The following is a 21494-nucleotide window of genomic DNA, read 5'->3' on the forward strand; positions in this document are numbered from 1 at the left end:
TTCTCCCTCTCCTCTGCCTGCCACTCGCCCTGTTTGTGCTCTCTCTGTCAAATAAATAAATAAAATCTTTAAAAATAGTAATAAATAAATAAATAAAATCTTAAAAAAGATATCAAAAACAAAGAGCTCTGGATATAGTTGTCCCTGCAATGATAACATTATTACTTACAGAGTGGTAGGAGCTATCTTTAATGTTTACATATAGTAGCTCATTTACTCTGAACCAATTCTGCGGGGGCACTGTTGTTGTTCCCATTGTACAGTTTAGGATACAGGGCAGAGAGATTAAGTAACTTGCCCAAGGCAACATTACATTGCCTCTCAAGCTAGTCTTTTCCATGATTTGTTGTGTAAGCCAATAAAACCCCTTTCTTACTTAAACTGGCTCAACCTGGATTTCTGTCACTTGCAACAAAGCAGTTTGACTGGATTTTTGTCTAATCCAGCTTGCAGATTCCTCTATAGAGTGTCAACCATATGGTATGGAATTTTAAGACACTATTTCTTGACTGCAAGCAACACAATTCTCCCATGAAACCTGCTCCTGTTTAGCTTCTTAAACCACAACTGCAGCTACGAGACAACAGGGCACATTGCAAGGAGATAGTCTTCTCAGAGGGGACACTGGGCTTCCTGTCTGTGGCAGACACTGTTGGATGATTCATCCAATAACCGCTCCCAACTCCCTTTCCCTTAGCTGCCTGAAAAAGGAAAATACTTTCTCAGTTTTCTGTACAGAGAGGGTTGGCCAGATGATACAATTTGCGGCAATGAAAGGTATTATAGCAGGAGGAATTCCAGCATAGTGATTAAAAGTATGGGCCGCAGGGGTGCCCAGGTGGCTCAGTCAGTTAAGTGTCTGCCCTCGGGTCAGGTCATGATCCTGGGGTCCTGGGATTGGGACCAAGCCTCCAGTCAGGCTCCCTGCTCAGCGGGGAGTCTGCTTCTTCCTCTCCCTCTGCCCCTTCCCCCACTTGTGCTCTCTTTCTAAAATAAAATAAAACCTTTAAAAGTATGAGCTCTAGAACCAGAATGCTTTGACTCACTGTCATACTGGGTACTTTACTTAACCTGTTTCTTGAGGAGAGTAACTGTACCTACCTCAAGGTGGTTGTATTAAAAAGTTAATAAATGTACAGAACTCAGAAGAGTACCAGGTACATGGTAAACACACTATAAGTATTAGTGATTGCTATTTTTGTCACCTGTATGTGCCAAATATGGAACAATCTCTAAGGCATACTGTTAAGTAAAAGCAGCAAGATGGGAAGAGCACATCTACCATGTGCTCACATTTGTATGCATACAGAGGCTAAGGTATACATATCTATCTGCTTGTGCATGCAGACTGTCTCTGGTAGGATAGACCCAAAACTGTTCAGAGTAACTGCCTCTGGAAAGTAGAACGTGGAACTGGGATTCTGGATTGGGAAATTCTACTTCACTGCATGTCCCCTCTTTACTAACTGGATTGGATTTTTGCAATCATGTACTTGAGTTACTTAAGGCTTTTAAAATGTTTAAGAGGCTTTAAACAATCCCACTTCCTCTTAGTTTTCATTGTTCACAACAAAATGGGCAGTGAAAAAAATGATATGTCAATTACATCTCAGTGAAGCTGGAAAGGATAAAATGAAAAAGAAAATGGACAGTCAGTTGCATGGCAGTCAGCTAGCTTCCTTTTAGAGGTATTCAAACACAGGCCGGATGGTAACCTATTAGACGTGCCCTGGAAGATCTCACTAGCTAACGAGAGATTAGCTTAGACAACATCAAAGCTCTGTCAATTCCAAGATTTGCCTTTATGGTGGCACAAAAGGAGAAGGGAGCTGGGGGAGATGCCAGGAAATGACCAAAAATTAAACAAAACAAAACAAAACAAAACAAAACAAAAACCCTGCAATCATCACAGACTACTGGTATCAGACAGGGCACATAGCAGATGTGCTCCAAGGGTAAACCTAGTCTCATCTGACCAGGGCAGAGCTGAACTGCACGGCTATGCTGCCAGACAGACATGGGTGTGACTCCTGGGTCAGTCACTTTGTCACTGTAGGGACTGGACCAAATTATCTAAGATCTTTGAGTTTTTTCTCATCTGTAAAATAGGAATAACATCCCCCTTACTGGGTTGGTGTGAGCCATAAGCAGACTAGTCAATGTAAAGTCTGTAGCAGGGCACCAGGCATGCAGGGAAGTGGCCGAGGGAGTGAGGCAGCCGTCACAGAGGGGGAGAGGGATCACCTTCAAGTGATTTGTTTCACGTGTCAATCTTTTAATGCATTAAAAAAAAAAAAAAAGACAAACTGGAAAACAGTTTTACATTGACCTGGAGGAGATCCTCACATATAGCCATTTTAACAAACCCCACAACCACATATTAAGTCTGTCCAGCTCCTGCTAGATCCTAACCTTCAGGGCTGAACCATCTTTCCCTGTTCACAGCAGAATCAGAGCATTAAGCAAAGCCACGGTTCTCAGAGACCCTCCCTTCTAAATCTTTTAGACCAAGAGGTCAGAGCAGAACCAGTCAGGGTTGTGTTATTACCCAGGAGATGGTTAAAAACAGCACTGGTAACTTCATTTACCCCTTGGGGCTCTGTGCCCACAGAATGATTTCAGAGGCCCCCGTGTATGTATGTGATTGGGTCCAGGTAGAGATATTTTGGTCTGAAATGTGAAGTTTATGGCAAATACAGAGTGGATGAATGGCTCTAGGCCAAGAGGACAAGTGTCACAAATGCTATGTCTTCAAGGAAATAAGGCATATGCTGTTGCCTCTAAATACTGTGAGGCAAGGAGTGACTGCCAGACTAGTCCATCTACATGGCAGACTCATACCTGGGTCTTTGCAAAAATAAAATCTGGGTGCTGAGGGCCCCCCTTCCAGTGAAAGCCAAAGGCCCTAGAATAGAATGCTAGAAAGTCTTTTATCAATCACCCTGGGTTAAAATAACACTTAAAGTCATTTCGGGAAGAAGAGAAATGCTAACCACCCCTCCTTTCAAGTTTTCGTAGCCAACAGGAATCTGGGCTCTGAAAAGTCACAAACACTTTCTCCCCCAAGACCATGAACAATTGTGGCAACTGGCCAAATGTGTTAGCTCAGGAAAGCTGGGAGTGACCCATGTGAGCAGTGTTCATTGTGGGCAGCTAATGGCCATGAGCAGTAGATCAGCTTCAAACCTCCACGCTGGGACAGTGCTCTGCTCTGCAGGCCTGTTTCGGCAGGATCCCGTCATCCACAGGACCAAGGAGTGGGCGTATTGGGAACAGATGATTCTGTGTTCCACAGATAATGGTATGAAGGGGCCATTAATAGATAAGGTTTAAGCACAGCATTTGGACACAACTCCTCCAGACATTCTGTTATTAAAGTCTTAGCTTAGAACCTGGAAGGACTGAGAAATTCTAAAGAATTAAACAAAACCAGACAAACAAAAAAAGAGGGTGGAAGGTATCAAAGACACAAGAGCTCTTTGTAGATGCTGGCTGGCTCACTTTGTCCCCAAGTTCATCTTAGAGCTCAAGCAAATTTGAGACACGAGGCAGAGACATTAGACCTGTGTCAAGGGCAAAAACTTCTGGTAGTAGCTCTTGGTGACGTCAATCATCAGCTCCTGGGTACATTCTGGGAGCTCCCCTGAAAACAGTCCTGGGGAAAGAAAGACCTGGTCAACCAACTGGAGCTGGGGGAGGCCAGCAGCTCTGATTTCGATTTAAACCACTACAGGGCCCTTTCCTTTACTCATGAGCATCGAAATGCTAGGTCTTCCAGCTTCAATGCTAGCAGAATATTTCTACTGACCGTATCTTCAAGATGATATTTTCGTGTGTGTGGGGAGACAAATAACACAATTCCCCGAATGGATAAATATCTTCCAGGTAAAAGAGGTTTGTATATTACTGCATGATCTGAAGAGTTAAGGCATCTCCGACTACATGGGACGTTGTTCCAGACAAAGATTTGTCCATCCCCTGGATTGTGGTATGACACCTGCTAGGCAAGCCCAGGTGAGCACCCTTTGAGGTAAGAAACTGTTCTGTTGTTCATACAATGAAACTGAATCCAATCCCCACACCTGCTACATACAGACAAATCATGGATGGGAGTAGAACAGAAATATCCTATCAAAAGACAAAAATTTGTATTTAAGGATTTCTGGAAAAGAGGCACCCTCATACACTATGGGCAGAAGTGTACATTCATACAACCATTTGGAAGAGCAATTTTGGAAAATGTAGCAAAACTTTTAGAAGTTCATACCCTGTGACCTGACAAGCCAATTTCTAAGAATTTATCCCACAAATAACCTTGCCCAGTTGATCAATATACATACAAGAATAGTAATGCAACTAAGTTTCTAATAGTGAAAAACCAGGTACAACGTCTAATGGTCCATTATACCAGGGAATGGATCAGTTACACTGTGGTACATTTATGTAATGAAAACCATGCAACCATGAAAAGGAATGAGGGGAATCTCTTCATACTGACAAGAAAAGATGCCCAAGATACACTGTTAAGAAAGCAAATTTCCAAATAGAACAGAAAGTGTGAATCTATTTGCACAGGTATAAACCAGTTTTATATATCTGTGTTATACACACAAGTACATATATACACAGATATGGTACACACACCTGTGCGTTAATATACATACAAAACAAACAAACACGCTTGCACATATAGAGAGAGAAAATAACAGGTAGGATAGAAAAAAAAGGTCTAAAAAATATAAAATTCTCACAGGTATCTTTTACAAATGAGCAGCCTATGTCAGATTTGCAAACATGTTTGGTCTGCACAGTATTTAATCTTTTAAAAAAGTTAGCAGCCAACACTCAAAAATTCAGAGATCCCACACAGATATTCAGATTTTTAGCTCCTCGTGAACTATCAGAAGTTCTTAAAATGTTAGGTCTGTACTCTTGGCCAGCCATGATAGGCTGTCACTTCAATCACGTCTGTCTGACTCCTACAGGCAGTTTTGGCTTTTTGGTTCCTGACCCAGGTTCTTTCTGGATGGTTTGCCTTTCATTTTGTTCCACTATTCAGTGACATGCAGTGGAGCCTTCCAAAAATGTGCCAGTTGTCCTACAATCTTAGGCCTCTTTACTAAGGATGAAGATTGCCAACAGCATTATCTAGATGGTTAGCATTTGTTTGTGAAACTACTAAAAACGAACGTGGGAAGTATCTTGTCACAGTGCAGAAAGTACTGGACTCTAAATAAGGGGTCTTAAGACCTAGTCAAGGCTTTCCCACAAACCAGCTCTGACCCTATGGACAACCCAATCTCTCTAGGCCTGTTTCTCCATCTACACAATGATCTCTAAGGTCTCAGGCAGCTTGAATCCTCCATCAGAACCTCCAAACGCAGCGCTTATTTGAATTTCAAATACCAAGTACTGCCTCCTTGCCTCGGCCATCGATGCTCAAAGACCACAGTTGGTTCTAAGGACCCTGAATAAGTTAAAAGAGGTTAAGATATTTCTCTGGCAATATACTTCTCACTGCAGATCAGATACCTGTCTGACAATCAACCTAAAATGACTGCTGGGGCTGTTCGGATCTGCACTTGCTAAGAATGATGATACTTTCTCACAGTGGGAACCTAATATAGGGATAATCACTTAGCAAGGCTCTTCCTCCTTTGCAAAAGCAAAAGCTGTTTCAGCTCTTCTGAAACAGCAGAACAGCCCATTTCCTCCCCAAAGAATCTGAATGGATGATTTTCTACATCTTTGAAATCCACAGTCAATGATCTGAGTGATGAGTTTTTTAATTGGAAAAGTAACTAAGCCACCCAGGGGTACATCTCATATATTGCCAAATCTCTCGCTATAAATAGCATCTTCCATCTGTGAATCTCTGGTGTGCCTCTGTCCATGTTGCATGAGTTCAACCACGTAAAAACATATAAAGAAAAGAGACTGCCTTGGGGTGGGGGTGGGAGACATGAGGTTTTCTTCTTCCTTCTGTTTTTCTGTGTTTTCCAAGTTTTCTAGGAGGAGCATGTAATCACTTTTGTTTGCTCACATGTTTAGCCATTGGGAACTCTGAGCTCACGAGGGTTTTACCTAAGGGCATTCCATTAGCCAAGGTCGAGAGGGGATATATTTGCTTCTCTCAGGTGTCCTAGAGCTATCGTTGGTCTTAGACCATGTTTTACGTCAACTTTTCAGTTTGGGCATTCCTGGGCAGTGTGGGAAGTATAAGTTCAAAATCCCAACCAACACGAAGGCATTGTTAGAATTCTCTGGAGAGACTTTTTCTTTTTCCACCCAGAGCCCAGGCCAAGAGAGGCTTGCTTCTTTGTACTTTCCCTGTGCTGGTGGCAGGTTGACTCTAGATCAACTTTTATTGAGAGATCACCCTTCAAGAGGATCTCTCTGCCATATAAGGCTTTCTCTCTCATCCCCACAGAAGTATCAAACCCTAAACCACTCTACTTATTATGAAGATGCATAAACCTAACCATGCTTATAGTGTGGGTTTAGTCTCCTCTTTGTTTCTGACCCTTGGAATTTCCTTGTGAACTCGATTGTGCATTTAAAAAGATACTGGTTACATTTTTAGATAGCATTTCTAGATAATCTGTAGCAGGAGAATTTTTAAATTAGCTAGATCAATACATTGTCAGAGATAAAAATTGCATGCATTACTTTTGTGAAGGAAAATGAGATTGAGCTTTCATAATCAACACCAAGCTTACCTGGGCAGCCTGAGAAGACGGTGAATGGTGGCACCACAGTTTCTGGGGGTAATACTGTGTTGTCAAGAATTTTGCAGCAATCTTTCAACACACATCGGCGCCCCTGAAATTAAAATCTTGTCACTAGGAAATAGAGCAGGAAATGCTCGAGTAAAAGTTGCCTTGTCTGCTGCATGGAATGCTATTTTATATATTCTCCATTCATGATATCATACAATAGACAGGGCCAATAACAAGAGGTTTGGCCACAATTCCCTACTTCAGGTGACAAGCAGGAGGAGATGGGGGTATGAGTAAGTGTGTGTGTGTGTGTGAGTGTGTGTACATGAACTTGGGGAAGGAATTATATGCTAGGGACAGTTCAGGTTATCTTAGGTATTATAGACTGAAATTCAGTCTCCCAAGAGTTGTAGAATTTTTTCTCTTAAATTTAGTGGACATCTACTTTTTTGCTTGTCCAACATTTGATCCCCCTTCTTCTGGTAACAGAACCTGTATTGTCCTTGGTAACACCCGTCTGCCCATGACAGTCCCCTATCCTAACCCCAAACCCCAAGCCTGGCCACAAGGACTGTTTTATGGAATGAGCCAAATCAGTCTGATGAATCACAACATCAAGGCTTCTGCTGGGACTAGTGGGAAAGGAAGCTCTTTCCAGTGGGGTCTCTAGAGGACAGGACAGACATTTGGACCAGCTGTCTTGTTTCCAAGAGGGAAGAACCTGCCTGACAGCCTCCCAGAGGAAAGCGGGAAAGAGAAGGAGATTAATTCTCATGACATCAGTTGAACCCCTGGAGCCACCTGTGCATAGAATTAGGGTCTACTTTTGTACTCTTGGTTCATATTAGCCAATATGTTCATTTTGAAAGTTTAGGCCAAGTCTTATGCTTGACTTTATCCACTGCGGCCACTTTTGAATTCTGCATCATCCACAGCATTCTAAGGGCAAGAAATAAGGTCTGGTAGATCCGTTTCCTGGATTAAAGGGAAGGGGAGGCTTCTTCTACATACAGATTAAAGTTGTGCCTCAGACTACCTGCTGAGTAAGTGAAAGTTTTGGTCTTCACCGACTGCATTTACATCACCAGGGCCTGTGAGTTCACTTGTGTCCTGGTCAGAGGATCTGATAAAACGTACTTGACTGACAATGTAGAATCCCTAACAACATCAGGACAATGCTAACCTGTCTAGATCTCAGATTTTACCAAAGAATATGAAAGATACTTTGATTTGGTTGTATTTAAAATTTCCCAATTATTAATAAATGCCCAAATCATATGTATTTCCAGGAATTTCCAGGTAGATTGCTAAATGAATTTTTTAGAAAGCTTATACCTCAAAGGTCTGAATTTTTTAAGTGACTACTAAGCTGTCTCTGGTGAGGTGGATAACAGCCCTGGCAATACTTGCCACTATCTATAGCTTAGAAACAAGTTATAAACCGCAGCTCTCCATTCATTCTTGGAAAATTCTCTCCCATGAATTACCTGCTAGTGGCAATTCCCAAAATACAGCAGCTGGCCAGCTCCCCTGGTGACTCCCAAATTAACCCAAAGACGTCCTATGACACCTAAGCTCCTAATAATTCTGATTAAGCGCATAGGGCACTGGGTGGAAAGAAGCCAAATGTGCTGCGTGAAGCATGACACATTCACACAGAGGGATCTGTAAACAAAGGGCCCTGGAAAAGAAGAGCAGTGAGAATAAAACTTCCGCTGTGTACCACTGGCTACCACACAGCCTGGAGGCACCTGCTGTGTCCACTCGTTAGCCATTTTGCCCACTCAGGCAAATGATGCTTAATCAGCTTCCAGAGCATTCTGGGCAAGCTGATCAATTAAACAGCAGCAAAAGTCAAAACACAGGTACTTCTTAGGCATGAGTGCATTGGCAATAGATGAGGAGGTGAAAAGCTGAAACCGCTTCTTTATTCTTTCCTGGAGGAGTCAAGAACTCCATGTTGCCAGTATTACAGCTATACCTGTATCTCCAGATACAAGTTATTCAGCGTCTCTTAGCCTTGGTTCCTGGTCTGGGAAACAGGACATAAAACCGAACCGCAGGGCTGCTGTGAGGATTAGAGACAATAAATGTAAAGCTCACAGCATGGTAACAGAGACTATGAAGATTGTCTGTGAGGCTTTTCCTGCAGGCATCTGGGCAGCTCTGACTGGCAACTATACCTTCACACATCCGAAAGGAGTTAGACCACCAAATGGGTGCTATCGGAAGGATCTGTGGGTCATGGGGCTAACTGGATTCTAAAAGAGTCCCTGCTAGCTACAAGATTCTAGAGTTTTAAAAGAATCTTTCTCCTGAGATTACTTGAGAATTTGTAAAAGGCTCAGCAAACAGGTACTTATGTCTGAACTGATGTATCAGAAAGGGGCACAAAAAAGCAGAGCAAGACAAGAAGATTAGAACTCCCTATGCACTGGGAACAGCATTTGGATTTTAATGTTTCAGACAGTTAGCTCCAGGGATAAAGGACGGGGCTAACACACTAGGCTACTATGAGCATGTCATCACTTTGCTGAAGAAAATGCCAGAAAAATCCAGCTGTGGCTTAGAAAGCCAACTTCTGTCACACAAAATGAGGGGACAGGATGGATTTCACAATTTTCCCCCTTTCTTCAATATCATGCCAAATGAAAGACCCTCTGTCTCTAATATATATGAAGGGACTCCTTTGGAGGAGAATATTTGGCAAAACAACCTCTTTCCTTAATTCTGCGTAACAGGCCAGATTGGGATGTTTTCCACAGCAATGTGGCTCTCCACTGCATGGTCCATCTTTACTGTGCTCTCATGGCTTGCAGAATGTGACCACAGGGTTTCTACAAGTATTTTATTCTTGGGTATTAGCCAGAACAGAGAGCTGCCTCTGTATTATTGGGAATAGCTATTTAAAACATGAAAAGTCCTTGGCTTTTCCTAGAAGCTAGGATTTGGGTACAAATTTAAAATATAGGAAACAGGGGCACCTGGGTGGCTCAGTCGTTAAGCGTCTGCCTTCGGCTCAGGTCATGATCCCAGGGTCCTGGGATCAAGCCCCACATTGGGCTCCCTGCTCAGCGGGAAGCCTGCTTCTCCCTCTTCCGCTCCCCCCTGCTTGTGTTCCCTCTCTGGCTGTGTGTCTCTCTCTGTCAGATAAATAAATAAAATCTTAAAAAAATATAGAGGAAACATTTTCCCTAACTCTTAAGGCAGTTCAACTCTGGTCATTAGCATTCTCACCCAGGATGTTCTCATAAATCCCAACTGAAATCAAGCTCTTCATCTATGAAATACTGAGAAATCCAACTTTGTAAAGCCTTGGCCAGATGAAACAAGTAGATGCCAAGGCTCCTGTGGACCAGGATCCCACATGTCCACTGAGCAAGGGCCCACTTGTACCCCACATGCCCATCACCCTGAACTACTTGGAGTTCCCCTAATGTTATGCCCCTTGTCCCCACTAGACTGTACGATCCTGGAGGTAAAGCAACAGGTAGGCCATAAAGCAGGCATGGCTATTCATTAAGCCTGGGTTCAAATCCCAGCTCTACCACTTCATAGCTCTGTCAAATCCCCTAATTTCTAAGGTCTTCAGGCTTGTTGTCTGCAAATAGGGATAATAACAGTTAACTACCACCCTTGGATGGTTATGAGGGTCAAATGAAAAAAATCAAAGGCAAGAGTTTAACATCTTATAGAAGAGGTTAGATAATGTTTAACCGTGATTATTGATGCCTAGAAAACTCCAAATCCAGTAATGATTCGAGTAGACCAGAAACTACTTCTACCCTGCTTGGCCACAGAAGCAGAGGCCCACTGATGTGAGGGATGGGAGCTGGAGGGGCAGTAAGGACGTTTAGCCAGCCAAGACACCATACTCACAATCACACAGTTCTTGCCAACGTGAACGTAAGAGCCAATCTGAGCTGCGTTGACCACACAATCTTCCTCAATAAAGACATGGTCCCCGATATGTAAAGGAAAGAATGCAACGCTAGAGAAGGAAAAGAAGATGAACAAAAGAAAATATCAAGGTGATTTGCTTTTGGTCAAGGTTTACAGAACTGCTGATCATACTCTCAACTTCATCATCTTGTCTTAATAAGACTGCTCCTAAAAGGAAGGAATCCTTAGGCTAGGAGAATTCTATAATGAAATCAGAAATATTGGACCAAGCAGTGTGCAAGGAAACAGCAAGACAGAAGCAGCGAGACCTTCCAAGCTAAAAGAGTTGGCAGCAAATGAATGCGTGTTTTGCTCATTCCTGCCTCCTTGGAAATGCTCATAGGTCACATTTTCGGTAATCTGCCCTACAATGTTGTAGGGGACTGACATCAGTTCCTGGGATGTATTTTCTACCATTCAACATTTCAAAAATTTGTATTTTCACTGATTTTACTGAGTACCTACTGTATGCCAGACTCTATGCTAGAAATTGGAGACAGAATGGCAAGCAAAAAGGACACCATCTGGCCCACGAGGAGCTAGCAATCAAGAAAAGAGAGATTAAACAAATGATTATATAAGTAATTAATTACAACTACAACAAGTACTACAAAGTAAAAAATACCAAGTTATAAGCAGAGACTTCACCTAGATTGGAAGTTTGGTAAAAGCTTAATTGAAAGTGACATTTAAGGGGCACCTGGGTGACTCAGTTGGTTAAGCATCTGACTTCGGCTCAGGTCATGATCTCAGGGTCCTGGGATCAAGTCTCGTGTTGGGCTCTGCACTCAGTGGGGAGTCTGCTTCCTCTCTCCTTCTCCCTCTGCCCATCCCCATGCTCATCTGTCCTCTCTCTCTCTCAAATGAATAAATAAAATCTTAAAAAAAAAAAGTGACATTTAAGCCAAGAATTGAAAGAGGAGGAGTCAGGAGGCTTTCACCAGACTTCTGACATCATTGCCATTCTCCATGATTCCTCAAACGTCATTGACCGTGGTTCTATGATCACATTTACAAGTAACTTCAGTACCTTGGGATGGAAAATATTTGGACTAGAACTAAAATAAAGTAGCTGGATGCTCACTGGCTCTATCTAGTCCTGTGCTCTATTTTGTCAGAGACAATACCTGTCCTCCCTGGACCTATAGTTTATTTAAATCTTCCTTAATCCACTCGTATTTTTGATCTGGGACCCTTGTGTGACAATGGATTCCTTGATCTTATCAGTCTACAGCAGCACTGTCAGCACCTGAATTTTAAATTAAAAATTCCAAACTTGATATTATTATCTGGTTCTTGTATTGAGATACATGGGGTGGGGGACAGGGGAATCCATGCTCACTTGCTGTTCATGTGTTGCTACTTACACTTTTGTATTCCTGTATTTCTCATGTGGACTATTCCTATTTACACATCCTACTGTTCACCAATAAACCCCCTATTTGTTCTCGGAGCTCTTCCGAGACCATAGCCAGCACAGTAATGCCGCTATCAGAAGGGGGAGCCGACGATTCTGGCAGAGTACCTGTCACAGTGTGGAACCACGAAAGCCCACCACAAGGATTTCTCAGTTCCCCCCAATAGCCTTCTGAGCTAATGAGCAAATGTTTTCACGTGAATGATATGCAGTGATTCCCTGCTCCCATTCCTGTCTGTAATGGAAAGCCTGGAGTCTGACTTCATTCTGAGACATGCAGGATGATTCCTGTGTGCTTTACTCCCAGGTATTATAGTCTGAGTTGGTTGCTTTCTTTACTGTTCCTCCCTAACCATGTTCAGCCCTATTATAGGAGTGTCACAATACACAGTGGCTATCACATTATAGTATCACATTCTATAGTAGCCATCTCTGTATGTAAGTGTTTCTACTACTAGGTTTTTGAGAACTTTGAGGCAGGAACGCTATTTCATCCATCTTCATGTACCCATCTTATAATCTAGTGACTGACACAAAGAAAGCACTCAATCAATGCTTGCTAAATTACTCAATGAAATGCAGCTGGTGCCACAGGTAGGAGCCAGGAGGGAAAAGAGAGAGGCAAAACAACAACAACAAAAATACCAGCACATCAGGCATGGTGGACAGTTTTCCTGCCCTGTCCATGCCCTTCCCTGGATAATCCTTACTCCCACTGACAGAATGGTGGCCCTGACTTGCCCCTGCCCTCTGAGTCAAAACTGTTTAGACCAGGGGTGGGCACTTAACTCCAGCTGAGCCAATCAGATTCCCTCTGCCAAGATTCTGGAAATAAGACCTAAAATCTTTGGCTGGTATCTTTTGAAGCCTGAATAGAGAACTGATATAAATAAGGGGCTGAGGCAGCATGGTTGGCTCCATGAGAAAAGGGGGATGACAAAGCCAACGTGAAAGAGAAGAGAGGGAGGCAGAAATGCAGGGACAAAGACCGACAAGAAACAACATAATCTCGGTGACAGAGCGATAGACAGCATAGTTGTCTTGATTCTGGCTAGCTGTCCAATTACAGGTTCTAGTCCCTATGAGGCCTGGCCCCTTTTCCTACCCTTATATTCAATTAAATATGCCTGCATCTCTTCATCAGAACCCCCTCTGCCTTTGCCAATTGAAGTGGATTCTGTTTCTGGCAACCAACCAACAACTAGACTAAGACAACCACCACCAGAGTTGTGTTCATTACAGTGAATTCCTCCTCAGTGACCCAAACAATAGCACAGACCTGCTCCTTACACCACAACTCAACACCCGGAATATACCACCCGTAGCAGCATCTCTCACAAGACTGAAACAAGGTAAGTAAATTACATACCCTTTGCTGAATTTCTTGAACGGTGGCCTTATGACACTCCGACTTTTCACAACACAATGACGTCCAACTCTTACATTTGCTAGATCCCCTCGGATAATACAGTCATTCATCACAATGGTCTACAAAATAAAACACATTTTAAAAAAGCTACCAACAGGGTGCCTGGGTGGCTCAGTTGGTTAAGTGACTGCCTTCGGCTCAGGTCATGATCCTGGAGTCCCGGGATCGAGTCCCACATCGGGCTCCCTGCTCAGCAGGGAGTCTGCTTCTCCCTCTGACCCTCTTCCCTCTCGTGCTCTCTATCTCTCATTCTCTCTCTCTCAAATAAATAAAATCTAAAAGAAATAAAATAAAAAAATAAAAAATAAAAAGCTACCAACATAGCCCAAAACACAACAAAAAAGAGTAGGTAAGTAGGCACTGATTGAAGTTATGCTATGATCTACTGAGTCACACATTCTGTCAAAAGGGATAACTTTAAGGTAAAGAGAACTGCCCTCCTAACACTGACTCAGTTAGGGGCGCCTGGGTGGCTCAGTTGTTAAGCATCTGCCTTCATCTCGGGTCATGATCCCAGAGTCCCAGGATCGAGTTCTGGGATCGAGTCCCACATCGGGCTCCCTGTTTGGTGGGGAGTCTGCTTCTCCCTCTGCTCTTCACCTTGCTTGTGCTCTCTTTCTCTCTTTCTTAAATAAATAAATAAATAAAATCTTAAAAAAAAAACTGACTCAGCTGAAGATGTTCCCAGGATCATGAGCTTTGCCCTTAATATCCCATAAATAGGACTCGTTGAATAAATAGACCTTTACTAAGAATGCCTGTAGCTGACCTAGTTTACTCACTACTTCAGATTCACTTGATTCTACCTGCCCTTAAGCCTTGGCTGCTTGCTCAGTGAGAATCCAGGCTGCTCTTACCTTTGTCCAATCTCCCAATACTACTGACTACCTCTAGCTTCATGCTCCTGGAGGTAGGCCTACTGAGCTCATGGTTTCTCTCCCAAATTCTGGACGCAGATGAAGTGCTACACTGCAGGGTATGATATCCAGCTGCCCCAAAGATTGCCTGGATGGGCTTCAGGGTGAATTATGTAACTCAGAAGTTTGGGGGAATTAATGCCCCATACTTGGTAAAGAGTAGGCATTCTGGAAATGTCTTTTGAATAAATGGGGTAAAAAAAAAAAAGTGCATATGGCTGGGGTTACAGCTGGACAAGTAAGCTGGGCCTAGGGCTTATGAGGCATTATGTATACTGAGTACAGAAGCTTAGGCTTTTTCCCTAGAGGATATAGAGGATATAAGAAATCAAAGTTTTTAAGCAGAAGATTAACACACTGAATCTTCATTTTAGAAATATTACTCTGAAAGCAGTCTAGAGTGAACGGAGGAGGCAGGTAAGACTGGAGGGAAGGTGACACTTTAGATGACTACAGTGGATCAAGGTAAAATGAGAGAATGGGCCTTCTCTATGACAATAGTTGTGCATGAAGAAAAGAGAAATACAAGGTAGAGGAATCTGATCAAGCCTCCAGATCTACTAATTAAGAGGGAGGAGAGGGGCAGAAAGACCGCATTCAACAACCATGTAAATAGAATTGGCCAAATTCAAAATTTGAAAATTCTACAGAACAATGAGCCAGTTTCTTCAACATATAAGTGGGATGGAGAGGAAAACAGGCTGGGGGAAAAGAACTGTTACAGGCTTAAAGAGTCCTGAGAGATATATCAACCAGATGCAATGTGTACTTGACCTTGTTTGGATCCTGATTTGACTAAACCAACTGTAAAAAGACATGTTAAGATACTAGAAGATTGAACATGGACTGAGGATTAGACGATAGTAGGAAATAACTGGCTTCTTAAAAAATATATCATGATAAGGGTACTCTACACATTTTTTAAAAATCTTTAAATCTTAGTGATATATATTAAAGTATTTATGGGTGAAATAATACAGTGTTTGCAATTTGCTTTAAAATACCCCAACTCCCTGCCCCGCCCCTGGTCAAAATAGGTATCTGTTTGTGGGGCAGGTACAGAGATGAAACAAGGACGTCAGAATATTGCTAACTGCAGAAGCTGGTGAATGAGTATATGGAGATTCATTATATGTTCTCTCTACTTTGGTATATGTCTTAAAAGTTGCATAACAATACTGCTCATCTATAAAAAGTAATGAATTGTTAATCCACTAATGTACACAACAGGGATAAATCTCAAAAACATTATGCTGAGTGAAAGAAGGCTGACAACAAAGAGTACATAATTCCCATTACAGGCAACTCTAGAAAATGCGAAAGTAATCTCTATTAGTCTTACACCATTGGTTATCTGGGGCCAAGGGTAGTAGGAGGACTGACAGCAGAGGGGTCCAAGGAAATTAGGGTGATAGAAATATTTTATATCTTAATTGTGGTTGCATAGCTGTAAGCATCAGTCAAAACTTGTCAAACTGAGGGGCGCCTGGATGGCTCAGTTGGTTAAGCATCTGCCTCAGCTCAGATCATGGTCCAAGGTCCTGGGATTGAGCCCCAAATCAAGCTCCCTGCTCAGCGGGGAGCCTGCTTCTCCCTCTCCCTCTACTCTTACCCCCTGGCTGGGCTCTCTCTCTCTCATTCACTCGCTCGCTCGCTCTCAAATAAATAAATCTTTAAAAAAAAAGCACCGGGGTGCCTGGGTGGCTCAGTTGGTTAAGCGACTGCCTTCGGCTCAGGTCATGATCCTGGAGTCCTGGGCTCGAGTCCCACGTCGGGCTCCCTGCTCAGCGGGGAGTCTGCTTCTCCCTCTGACCCTCCTCCCTCTCATGCTCTCTGTCTCTCATTCTCTCTCTCAAATAAATAAATAAAATCTTTTAAAAATAAATAAATAAATAAAAGCACCAAAACTTGTCAAACTGCACACTTAAAATGGGTACAATTCATTGTATGTAAATTACATCTCAATAAAGATAACTTTGAAAATGTTCCACTATAGGGGCACCTGGGTGTCTCAGTAGGTTAAGCATCTGCCTTCGGCTCAGGTCATGATCTCGAGGTCGTGGGATCAAGCCCCACGTCGGGCTCCCTGCTCAGCAGGGTGTCTGTTTGTCCCTCTCCCTCTGGCCCTCTCCCTGCCTCATGCTCTCTCTTGCCCACTCTCTCAAATAAATAAAATCTTTAAAATAAATGTTCCACTATCAAATGTTAAAAATGGAAAAAAGGGAAGAGAATCTATATGACTTGGTCATTGTTTGATATTGGAGAAAGAGAGAAAGGGAATCTAGGATGAGAGTCTAGAATGGGGTAAGCGATTCTGGAGACTGGACTGGATGACAAATTCAACTGTGAAATGCTACTTGAGGTATCTGTTGGATGACCACCAGGCAGTTGAAATGAAGGTCTGGGGCCCAGGACAGAAGAGGTAGATGGGGAACACCTCAAATACAGGTGAATTTAGATATGTCACTAACCTGAACACCAGGCTCTGAGAAATTACTAAAAAGAAGTGGGCTCCTACTTCGAAGAGTTTACCAATGTCACCTGCATATGTTCGGTCTATAAAACCTCTATCAGTAAAAAGATAATTTCTAATCAGCTGCTGACTATAAAGGACTATAGTTCCTCTTGGTTTTTAAAAATGGTCTCCTTCAAGTTTAAAGAGATATCTGCTTCTAGTATGTACTCTTTCATCTGAAATCCTTCATTTACTTTAATCATTGTTTTCTGTTTATGCTTCCATCTACAATCAGAGAAAATGACTTCCTTTTCTTTGGAGGAAAGAAGAATACCAAGAGTTCTGAGTATCTGGTAATGGTTGTTTTTGTTTTACTGTGTTTTAAACAAAGATAGCAATCTTAATCTGGAAATGAAGAAAATCCACAGAAGTCCCTCAGGCAGCCTAAATTACACTCGCATTTGAAGAAGCAAACATGAAAAACATTAAGTAATGGATAATCACAGGAGGTCAAAGAGATTTAGCATGAGGGACTCAAATCCTGGTTTCCTATCTCATAAAGAATGGAGCTGAAGATGAGAAGTCAGATTCAAAAGAGAGGCAGCAGGATGTTAAAATGAAAGTGAGTGCACATAAGGACCTCACAGGGAAAAAAATGGTAGTAGAGCAGAGTTCACTGAACTCAACAAAGGATGAGGCAGAGGTGGGAAGCTGGAGGTCTAAGAACCGCACCCAAAAACCTGTTTTGTTTGGCTCATGCACCTTCTTTCATCATTTGAATTTAATGCTATTATTTGAATAGTGGGACATTTTGCATTAAAACAATCCAGATTTCCAATTTCTTTTGAGAAACTATAGGTCTGTATTCCCACATGGCAACAATCAGCTTGAGTTTAGCTAGGACAAGTATTCTTCAATTCACCAGGCCCCACCACTCTCTGTTGTTGGCACCCAGTCTTCCTTACTCATTTGATCCCTGCCTATCCCTGCAGGCACTATAACACCTGATACAGGGTTTAGGAAAATAGAAATCTCACAGTTCTGAAAAGGACAAAACAAAAAACTGGGAACAAAATAACCAGTAGGAGAGGGGATAAATGGAACTGTACACAGTAGTGAAAACGCACAAACCACAGTGAATCTTAGAAACAGAACTGAGAACAATGGTACTTAGTGTGATAGGTGTTTCCTACCATGGTTATTATAAGTGAGTGTAAAAAAAGTAAGTAACAGAAAGCCAATAAAGCTAAACTATATATGTATATAGTTTACATGGATGTAAACGTGTATATATGTATTAGTTTACATCCTATAACATACATGAACTTTGAAAACATTATGCTAAGTGAAATAAACCAGAAAAAAAAAGGACAAATATTATATATCTAGACTAGGTAAATTCACAGAGACAGGAAGTGGATTGAGGTTATTAGTGACTAGGCAGGGTGTGGGGGGCAGGGGTGGGGAGACGGGTAGGGAGATGGGGAGGAAACAGGGAGTTATTCCTTAATGAGTATGGAGCTTCTGTCTGGGTGATTAAAGTTTTAGAAATAGATAGTGGTGATGATTGCACAATGGTTGTAAATAGAATTTTTTTTTTTTAAATATTTTATTTATTTATTTGACAGAGAGAGAGAGAGAGAACAAGTAGGCAGAGAGGCAGGCAGAGGGAGAGGGAGAAGCAGGCTCCCCACGGAGCAGGGAGCCCGATGCGGGGCTCGATCCCAGGACCCTGGGATCATGACCTGAGCCACCCAGGCGCCCCAATAGAATGTTTTTTTTAAGCTATTAAAAGCCATTAAAAAATAGAATGTTTTTTTAATGTTTTTTAACTCCACCCAGTGTGGAGCCCAATGCGGGGCTTGAACTCACGACCCTGAGATGAAGACTTGAGCTAAGATCAAGAGTAGGACGCTCAACCAAATGAGCCACCCAGGCACCCCAATTGTAAATACAATTAATGCCAATGGATTGTACACTTAAAAACAGTTAAAGTGGCAAATTTTGTCACATATATTTTATAACAATTTAATAAAGAAATGTTCCCTACAAAAATCACAGAAAATGTTTTGAAATTACCTAAGGGATTTTTTTTTAAAGATTTTATTTATTTATTTGACAGAGAGCGAGAGACACAGCGAGAGAGGGAACACAAGCAGGGGGAGTGGGAGAGGGAGAAGCAGGCTTCCTGTGGAGCTGGGAGCCCGATGCGGGGCTCAATCCCAGGACCCTGGGATCATGACTGAGCCAAAGGCAGATGCTTAATGACTGAGCCATCCAGGTGCTCACCTTAGGGATTTCTAAAAACTCCACACATTGGGGCGCCTGGGTGGCTCAGTCGTTAAGCGTCTGCCTTCGGCTCAGGTCATGATCTCAGGGTCCTGGGATCGAGCCCCGCATCGGGCTTCGTGCCCAGCGGGAGGCCTGCTTCTCCCTCTCCCACTCCCCCAGCTTGTGTTCCTTCTCTCGCTTTGTCTCTCTCTGTCAAATAAATAAATCAAATCTTTAAAAAAAACAAAAACAAAAAAAACTCCACACATTTGCTAATGAGTCAGACTGGGGTTAACTGAATTTTCTAATTCTGTGCAGGAACAGTGTGTCTATAATTACTAATTATACCTAATTACTGAACTATATTTCTTTCTATTAAATCTCATGATGAGCTGATGGAGATAGCAATTGTGTCTCTACTGAAAAAATTTATGATTGCTTGATTATAGTGAGACTGTTTTCCCTTTGAAGTTAGAGATGTAACATTTCAAAGAAAAATGGCAGGAAAAACTATGGGTTCAGTGTTTGTCAAGTTGAAATATATCTTGATATTTTCTCTGGTTCTGAAATGTCCTAATATTACTCCCAAGTTTATACTCATCTCTCTGCTATTTCAATTTATTTAGACTACAAATTCTCAGCCTTTCATATTCCATTTTGCAAATCTGTTTCATGGTTTAGTGTCTTTTCCAATTCTCTCTTTTTTAAAGATTTTATTTATTTATTTGACACAGAAAGAGAAAGTGCACAAGCAGGGGGGAGAAGCAGAGAGGGAGAAGCAGGCTCCCCGCTGAGCAGAGAGCACAACTGGGGCTCAATCCCAGGACCCTGAGATCATGACTTGAGCCTAAGGCAGACATTTAACCGAATGAGCCACCCAGGCGCCCCCCCATTTGCAAATTAATTTTAAGAGTTTCAGTTAATGCTGAATCATTATTACTAAACAGTTAATTATACTACTATACTTTATAGCTTCTACACTAAAATATTTTGTTGCCTATTTATGTTTGTGTCCATTAGTTTAGGGCACATCACAATACTTTAAAATAATTTCAGTTCTATATACCAGGTGCCATGGTATATACCATTCCTGGCATAAAGGGGAAAACGTTTTCTGTTGCCTCCTTTTATTGAATCTTTTTTGTATTCAATAAAATTTGGAGAATGAAAAAGAGAATTTTTCAATGTACAGCAATAAATGGGAGAAATAGCAACATATTATGTGCCCTCCCGATGTGATAATTAGTGGAAAGAAAGCAAAGGTATGCATCCTGGAACTGGCTTGGTCCCTTACCTTGCCATTAAGAACGATGTTCTGACTTCCACACAATACGGACTGGCGACTAACTTTGTTTCCAGATGCCTGAAAGCAAAGAGCAGAAAATGGGGATAAGCAAACTGAGTGGATTCTGGACTACAGGTTTCCATCAAGAAAGCTGCTACTGGAGAGGAAAGGACTTGAAATGGGGCAAAGTCTTCAATGAAATGAGTACAGGATATCAAAGCAAGGATGGATTTGGAAACTGTGGATTCCAAGAAGGGATCCAGAATTTGGATGTGGTAGGTCTAGAGCCTAATAACATCAGACACGGGGATTCAAGTTTCAGTTCTATATCCAGGATAAACCGATATCAGAGTTGCAAGAATTCACAGCAACGCGGACTGAGCACTTACCCTACTTCGATCAATTTACACGCATCGTGTATTGACTATAAAAGACCTAACCGTCTTTTAGCAAGAGTAATAAATTACGACACGTTAGTTTAAAAAAAAAACCTTCCGAAAGGCCCGAAGCCTGGAGTTGTTATTGATATTAAGGTGGATGAGACTTGTCCTGCTTTCTGGAAGGCATTTTATCTTTAGGAAATCAGGAATAAATAAAAAAGCCTAAACTGGCCATGCAAGGAAGAAATAACAAAGCTGGGCCATTCACTAAGTGATCTAGGTAATCTCGGACTAAACGCCAAAGGGACCCAGGGTGGGGCAGGGACAGGATGGGGACACCAGCCTCAAAGGGACGCAGGCTCGGAAAAGGGAGTGCAGATGTCTAGACACGCGCACCGTCTCGATGTACTCGGACTTGTTGTAAAGCAGCTCGCCCAACTCCATGGTCACCAACTCCTTGTCGCAGCTCCGGTTCCTATCAAAGCCTGTCAGCCGGTCAGTCAGACTGGGATTCAGGCTACTTCCGGCCGCTCCTCCACTTCCGCTCTGGGCGTCCTCCGCTCTTATCCGCAGCTCGGCTCTCCGCTAGGAGGCCCCGCTCTATTACTCGGCTGTCTCCAGCTGCGCGTGCGCAGGCCGAGCAGTGGATGTGATTGGCCGGAGGAGACGGCGCGCGGTT

The 21494-nt window shown here is 42.4% G+C and overlaps 1 protein-coding gene across 1 annotated transcript; it reads right to left on the reverse strand.

The window, feature by feature from the left end:
- Positions 1-2: 2 nt before the first annotated feature.
- Positions 3-21390, reverse strand: DCTN5 (dynactin subunit 5). The gene is made up of 6 exons (XM_027613778.2): positions 21212-21390; positions 20445-20513; positions 13448-13566; positions 10599-10710; positions 6720-6822; positions 3-3655 (listed from the first exon to the last, which is right to left on the reverse strand). Exons 1-6 carry the CDS (start codon positions 21257-21259, stop codon positions 3558-3560), a joined length of 549 nt encoding a protein of 182 aa, XP_027469579.1. The 5' UTR covers positions 21260-21390; the 3' UTR covers positions 3-3557.
- Positions 21391-21494: the final 104 nt, after the last annotated feature.

Source organism: Zalophus californianus, chromosome 10 (genome assembly GCF_009762305.2).
Source record: "Zalophus californianus isolate mZalCal1 chromosome 10, mZalCal1.pri.v2, whole genome shotgun sequence".
Classification (NCBI taxonomy): Eukaryota; Metazoa; Chordata; class Mammalia; order Carnivora; family Otariidae; genus Zalophus; species Zalophus californianus.